Source organism: Etheostoma spectabile, chromosome 3 (assembly GCF_008692095.1).
Source record: "Etheostoma spectabile isolate EspeVRDwgs_2016 chromosome 3, UIUC_Espe_1.0, whole genome shotgun sequence".
NCBI lineage: Eukaryota > Metazoa > Chordata > Actinopteri > Perciformes > Percidae > Etheostoma > Etheostoma spectabile.
Genome location: NC_045735.1, coordinates 23,288,638 through 23,295,742, shown reverse-complemented (window position 1 = coordinate 23,295,742; position 7,105 = coordinate 23,288,638). Strand labels below are relative to the sequence as shown.

The 7,105-nt window shown below is 40.2% G+C and overlaps 2 protein-coding genes across 3 annotated transcripts in view; one reads left to right on the top strand and one right to left on the bottom strand.

Moving 5' to 3' along the window:
* Window positions 1–2,355, bottom strand: part of fam168a (family with sequence similarity 168 member A) — a 24,242-nt gene extending 21,887 nt beyond the window's left edge. The window contains exon 1 of one of the 2 annotated variants that reach the window (XM_032511963.1): window positions 2,157–2,355. The gene's annotated coding sequence lies outside the window, so the exon portion shown is untranslated. The remainder of the gene's footprint in view (window positions 1–2,156) is intronic. The other variant, XM_032511970.1, reaches the window with a different exon arrangement.
* Window positions 2,356–3,367: 1,012 nt separating this feature from the next.
* Window positions 3,368–7,105, top strand: part of kbtbd3 (kelch repeat and BTB (POZ) domain containing 3) — a 6,166-nt gene continuing 2,428 nt past the window's right edge. The window contains exons 1-6 of the mRNA XM_032511952.1: window positions 3,368–3,780; window positions 4,108–4,393; window positions 4,467–4,632; window positions 5,364–5,546; window positions 6,330–6,503; window positions 6,583–6,873. Of these exons, the coding sequence (XP_032367843.1) occupies window positions 4,119–4,393; window positions 4,467–4,632; window positions 5,364–5,546; window positions 6,330–6,503; window positions 6,583–6,873 (1,089 nt within the window). The 5' untranslated portion in view covers window positions 3,368–3,780; window positions 4,108–4,118. The remainder of the gene's footprint in view (window positions 3,781–4,107; window positions 4,394–4,466; window positions 4,633–5,363; window positions 5,547–6,329; window positions 6,504–6,582; window positions 6,874–7,105) is intronic.

Sequence of the window (7,105 nt, the reverse complement as noted above, 5' to 3'; positions counted from 1 at the left end):
TGGCAGACAGGGGTGACCTTAGATTGAAGATAAAATTGAACTAGCCAATACTTCAAACACACCAACTGATAAGTATCACAATTAAAATCATGTTTTAATCCTCTGTTAAAAAATATATATATAAAAACTTTAAATGACCAATATATTGTATTTTTGTGTGTGGATTTCTCAAGGATGACTAGTGACTAGTGTCCTTGCATTTAATAAGGCTTCATCAAGGTAATGCAATGCTGCCAGCTACTTCTTAATTTCACTAAAGTCTAAACAAATATTCTTGTGCACAGCCTTAACTGAGTTTACTTTTAATGGTGTATTTTTGTTGGATAGGATCCATTTGACTGTAATGTTGTTTGGCCTCATATAGCATAACCTAATTAAAAAAAAAAAAACAATCACATAACTGAATGCCTAACATACATGGAGCAGTGAACTTCTTCCCGTCTCTGCAGAGAACCATTTGAACTGTACACAGATAAAACTGTGTTACTCTGGTGCGGGCCAAGAACAGTAGCATCTCAGAAATCCCTTTAGACAGATAAGGCTTCTTGAATTAAATGAGATTAGTAGTAAATGACTAAAGCAGGTAAATCCCCCCCCCCCCCCCACCACCCCAAAAAAAAAAGATGCTTGCAAAGAGGATTCATTTCACTGATAAGAGTAGTCTTAAGAGAGAAGAAGCAAAATATGCCTTTAGCATTTTGTGTAATCCTGTTTCTTTTGAACTATGCTCTGTTGAGTTTTTGTGCCGTCAGTGAGTACAGTGATTCCCTGTTAGACTGTAGCATCTCTACTCGCACCGAACTAGTCAATGAATAGATCAGTTGACCGAAAGAAAACTAGACAAGAATTCTGATAATTAATTTATTGTTTAAGTTGTTTAAATGATGCCAAACATCTCTCTATATATACACTGTTTTTCTATGATTATTGTCATTGTAAAATAAAAAACATTTACTGTTTTTGTTTGTGAGAGTTGGTCAAACAAAACAAGCCATTTGAAGAAGTCCTTATTTGAGATATTGTAAAGGACATACTTTCTGACATTCTGTAAAATAAAATACTTGTTTAATCACAAACTGGTCAGCAACCAATCAATACAGAAAATAACCATTGGTTTGGTCCCAGATAAATCTGTGAAAAGAAAAAAATCATTATTATACTTATTCTAACAGTAGCTGGTGTCTTAATGTAACCAACAGTTAACATCAAGAGGAAACATGTTCATTATGAACCTATGTGGTGTGCATAGACTTAGTGAAGATGCAACGTAACCATATAAATCAAGTGTGCAACTATTTTCATTAAGCAGAACAGAAGGTATACTTACACACTTATAAAACACACTACAGACGCAAAACAAAAACTTCGTTAAAAAGAAATTAGTTCCACTTCAAAAAACAATAGTTTTGTTTATAATTGTGGCTGTAGCCTGGAGGCTACAGTCTAGCATACATACGTTTGTATTTACCACCACATAAGTGGTTAATATGTTTATATATCAATCAGAGTATATACTGGCAGTACACCGCATTCCTGAGATAGCAAGCAACGCCAAAACAGCCATGGTTGGACAAAAATGGTCACACTCAAACAAGCTTAAGACACCATTTTGAAAATCCACCGATTTCTAGATAACAACTCCGAGATGCCATCTTGCCAATTATCACCAGATTAGCTACCGTTAGCATGACAATTCAACCATTCCGAAGGACTCCATGCAGGAATCTATGCTGGTCACATAATACCAACGTTAGCTTGTCTGCTAACCTGAAAAGGCAACCGCTAACCCGTAGCATCCCTGCATCCCTCGACACACGCTGTTCAAATTGCTAATTAGCAAGCTAGCTGGGTAAAGATTAGCAAACGGCAATAAAATATACTCACAAAGGATCAGACCGGACCAGACCACAACCGCAGCAGCTACTTTTACCGCCTGAACGCAAACCAATAACACCCGTAGCGATACGAGAATTAATAGAAGTTAGATTCTGTTGTTAAAGCTAGCTAGCTGGTTTAGCTTAGCCCGCTAGCGTTAGTTCCCCCACTGTAGCCACCACGGAGGACAATTGAAGGGATACAGAGGGAAAAAACGAACAACTAGCAAGTCGACACATGGACATTCCTGCCCTCCATAATAAATATTGTACGTGACTTACCAAAGCCACTCGGTAGAACAAAAAAAGGATTTTCCGTGTGTGTACGGGATCTCTACTGTGGGTCTGCTCTGCTTTAGGTCGGTGCGGACTGGCTCTGCTACAGCAACGTTTTGTCGGACCAGTGGCGCAGAGAAGACAGCTTTCACCCGAAGAGACGGCCACCGTGTGGGGGATGGGGATGCACTGCCGGGAGGGAGAGAGGAAGGGAGGGATGCAGGGATGTAAGGAGAGAGGAGGGGGTCCGACCCACCGATAACATAATAGTGGAGCGGCTTTGATACTAGACAAAACATAGCTAGGATAAGAAAGATAGATACATCGATATAGTTGAGACAGCAAATGAAGGACAGAATATCCCTAGTTTCTGTTGTTCCTTTGACTGACTATTGATAGTACTGTCAATCACTCAATAATGAAGCATTCAAATGTAAGGGTTAGTGCGACTTTTAAATGACAGTCTATTAATATATAGCCAACATAATATATCATTTAGACGATGTTCTAATTGAGACATGTATAATAACACCGTTACTTCTTTGTTCTGTTCTGAGGGTTCGGGGTTTTTTGAGTTCTTGGTTTTTGTTTCTAAGACATTTCATATCAGTATGTCGTTGCATTATATTACCAGGAGTGGTCAAACACTCGCTCTAGCTAGAGTTGTACGTTTACAAAAGCCTGCTGTTAGCTATGTAATCAACATTTCCAGGCAGGGAAGTGTGTTATTTGGTCAGCAGCACCGTGGTGGTTGAACGGTATTGCAGAATGGCTTGAAGTTCACGTTTACCAATATTTCAGAGGCTTTTGCTAGCCACAAATCTTGCTTCACACAGCGAGGCGACGCCACCCAGTGGCGATGAGTTACATTACCACAATGGGTTAATTTTACGAACATACACGGCCTGATTCCTTTCTGCCTTTTTGCACACATTACAGTTTTAGCTTGAATGCAATTTATTCTAATAATCAAATATATATTCTTAATAATAAAGTCTTTCTTGTGCTGTGACGTGCATTTATCCCCACTAATGAGACAACTGTATCGTGTTTGTAATGAGGTATAATGCGGGAATGCTTGCTGCAATTATGAATATATTGTAAGTCAATTGCCGTTACAATTGGTAAGGAAATACGTTATAAATAAACGACGGCTTATCTGCAGAGAACAGTTTAAGCGAGAAAGCTACACAGACAAGTACTAGCCTAGTGATTATTCCCGTATGTAGTATTCGTGAACCCTATCTATCTGCAACTAATAACGGTTTAACCTCAAATTGGCAGGGTATACTAGGCCTTTAGACGCGAAATGAGCACACACTCATCGAGTTTTAAGCCAAGACCTACAGTGTGTAAAGCGGAAATTCAGAGAGAACTACAATTCCCAGCTGCCATTGCCAATTCCTCTACCGCAAACAAAGAGCCGCATACATTCACATACAACCCCAGGGCTTTTTATAAAGGAGATACACAGAAACAAAACAAAGCACTTTCAGCAAAAATGATGTTACCGACAAGTAGGCCTATAGGCTAACTGCAAAAAAAAAGCAGTCCGAGTCATCGCGTGATTTCACGCTTCCGGAAGTTGCAATGGCATGAGAAAGAGAGAGCTGTCCTAGGTGCTGACACGGTAAGAAGTGCATTCCCTGCTTCAATTACATACAATACTTGTATATTTTACATGTAGATCTATCATTTATAAGTTACTTTTAACAGTGATACGTTATTTAAAGTAGTGTGTATATCAGCATTTTGAACTGAATAATTGTGACAATACTATATGTGCAAGACACAAATCTTTCTTAAACTGTCAAATAATGAGTTCTTCTTTCTCATCTCTACTCACCTCTCTCTGTGTCTCCACAGACACACATTCAAATATATGAGAACAGACGCAGACTCACAATATTCTGTGAAAATGCCTTATGACCTACGATTATTTTCTTTTGATTGTCAGAATTTGGAAAGATGGATGAACCCCAAGAGTCATCGTCCCGTATCACCAATGCTCACAACTCCAGCAGAAGCCCCCCCAGTAGTAAACCCGGCAGTAGTTCACAATGCAATGGCGTCCCGGAGTACCGGACCCTGCTGCAGGTGCCGGAGTCCCACGGACTCCAGCTGCTGGGCGTGCTTAGATCATTCAGGGAGCAAGGCTTGCTGTTTGACTTCACCATTAAGGTCCAGGATCACAGTTTTCCCTGCCATCGCTGTGTCCTTGCAGCATGCAGTGATTTCTTCAGGTATTCCATCTATCTATCTATAAATCTATCTATGTCTGTCTTTTTATTAATATAGTAATATCTCTGTGTTTAGGGCCATGTTTGAGGTGGATATGCGAGAGCGTGGTGATGGTTCAGTGACTCTGGGTAACCAGTGTCCGGTGGCGGTGGGTACTTTCCTGGACTTTGCCTATTCTGGAGAGACACTCATCACTGATGGCAATGTAGACATGCTGTTTCAACTTGCCTCTTTTCTACAGGTAGAAATACAAAAACAATACAAAACTTTCTTTTTCTTTGTCTTTAACACACAGAACATCTGGGTGCCTTGGTAGCTCAACCGGTAGAGCTTGTGCCCCATATACAGTCCCTACCGCAGTGGCCCAGGTTTAAGTCAGATCCGTAGCCCTTTGCTGCCTGTCATCCCCCCTTTGTCTTCAGCTTTCCTATCAAAAAAGGCCAAAAAAGTCATCCTTACAAATCCTAATCCATACAGCGTTTTGTTTTTTTGCTAAATTTGTGCCATAACCAGCGCCTCATCACAAATGCTTAGGGTGTTAACAAACAAAAACTTCACAATTTGACATGTCACAGTTGTAAAAGAACAAGGTGTAAATAATCCACTTATTGATTACTGAATTTATTATGGTATACCTGCACTGGTTAGGCCTCCTCTCAGGACTGTGTGTATGGACTGTGTTTCATTAGCATTTTGGAGCGTCTATTACCCTTGGAAAACTGACAACTTTATTACTAGTACTTTAGAATTTATTGGCACATGAACTTTGGTGACCTCTTGTAATTCCCATTTTAGCTCCCCCCAACTTCAACCCAAACAGAGGTCTAATCAAGCAAGTGAAAACACTTGTGCGGGTGTTCGTTCAACCAGATTAACACACAATTAACAGTTATTAAAAGAAACAGTTCTTTAATAAGATATTTTGCTCTAAATTTCGAATCGTTTTTTGATATGCATTGTATGTGTCCTCAGGTGTCAGTCTTGTCCCAAGCGTGCAGCAACTTCCTGATAGGAACCATGGATCTGGGTAATTGTCTGTCCCTCTTCTCCCTCGCTGAGGCCTACGGCTCGGCCTCTCTCCTGCAAAGAGCCAACGAGTTTGTGGTTGAAAACTTCTCTGACCTTTCCAAAACCCAGGACTTTCTGGATATGCAGGTGCTGCTTAAGAACGGAAAGATAAGAAAGTTGTTTTATCTGAGAAGCTGAGGTTTATACAAGGATGAATGTAGCGTATTTATTAATAAATCCATACCTTCCTTTAATTAGTTCACACTTGGTTGTATACTGTGAAAGTAGTTTGCATTCTGTCAGCCTGAGCAATGACTTTAATCCGTTTTCGCCCATTCTCAGCAATTAAATTGGTAGCTCATAATCATATTTCATAGCCAGTGAGCTGTACCTCTTGATCCAACTCTTGGAGATGTATCTAATGTTAAAGGAGGGAGGTTGAGAAAAATGACAGCATTCATTTTAAATGGCCGTTAAAAAAGTAATAGCAACATTTGTCAATATGTTCCAGCTGTCTTAGCCTCTCTTAAATCTTCCACATGCTGAGAAACAAAAAAGGTTATGATTTAGATATAAGATATAACATTGTTTATTTAATGAAAGGATTTAAATTGATTTCATTAGGTTTTTAAATGAAGATCATGGATAAAAATGGGGCCTCTTTTATATCAAATATCTGGCTTAAACACAGTAATGTGGATTATGAGTAAAGAATATTGTACACCTGACTTATCTTATTTGTAAACACAGGGCATGACATTGTTCCCACTTAAGAAATCATAAAGTCTGGCCCTGAAGGCCTTGGGTGGGACCTTTCGTAGTAATAATAGTTTAAAAAGTAATTTTAATTTGACAAGATACCCATCCTGCAGACATCAAAAAGCCTGGCTGAACTTACTCAGTATTTAATATTTCAATTGCTTCTTATAGGTGAATGTGTTGGAGTCATGCCTAAGGTCAGATGCTCTAAACGTGCCCAGTGAGGAGGCGGTGGTGATGGCTCTTCTTAGATGGACACGTCATGATCTTTTGGGAAGACAAAAACTGTTACCAGGCTTGTTATCTCTATCCAGACTCCACCATCTACCTGCAACTGCAATAAAGGTATGAACACACTGCATCTGCAGGATTTTGGATTTTAATTGTCTCATCCTCCTGTGTCGTCCCTCACCTTCTCTCTCAGACTCTGCGCGACTCAGATGCTCTCCTCTGCAATGGTGAGTCCTGTCTCGCCTTGCTCTCAGAGGCTCAGAGCAGACAGGATCAGTACAACGGCCTGCTCTCTGATGCCAGGCCAGCCACCACACAAAGCTACATCTACATCCACAAGACGGAGGAGAACGGAGAGATCCGCCACACCTTCTGCTACTGTCTGGAAACAGACCGGTGGAAAGAACTGGGAACAGGGCATGGAGAGGTAACAGCTACTATGCCAGACCCACCGGGATCGTACATTACCAGCTTTGCTGAGAAGGTACGTTTTAGGAGTCCTGCTTTTCTGTGACCCCTTATTACAAGTTATAGGCTTGGTGTTGGGATTGTGATTGTGGGATTGTGAGCATTCCAACCAAAGAGTAAGATGTCTTTCCAGACCTCAAGAAAAAAAAAAAAATTCTTATCCCTTGAAGTAATTCTTAACCCTTGAGATTTATCTTTGGACTCTGGACTTACATGTCATTTAGCTGACACTTTTATCCAAAGCAACT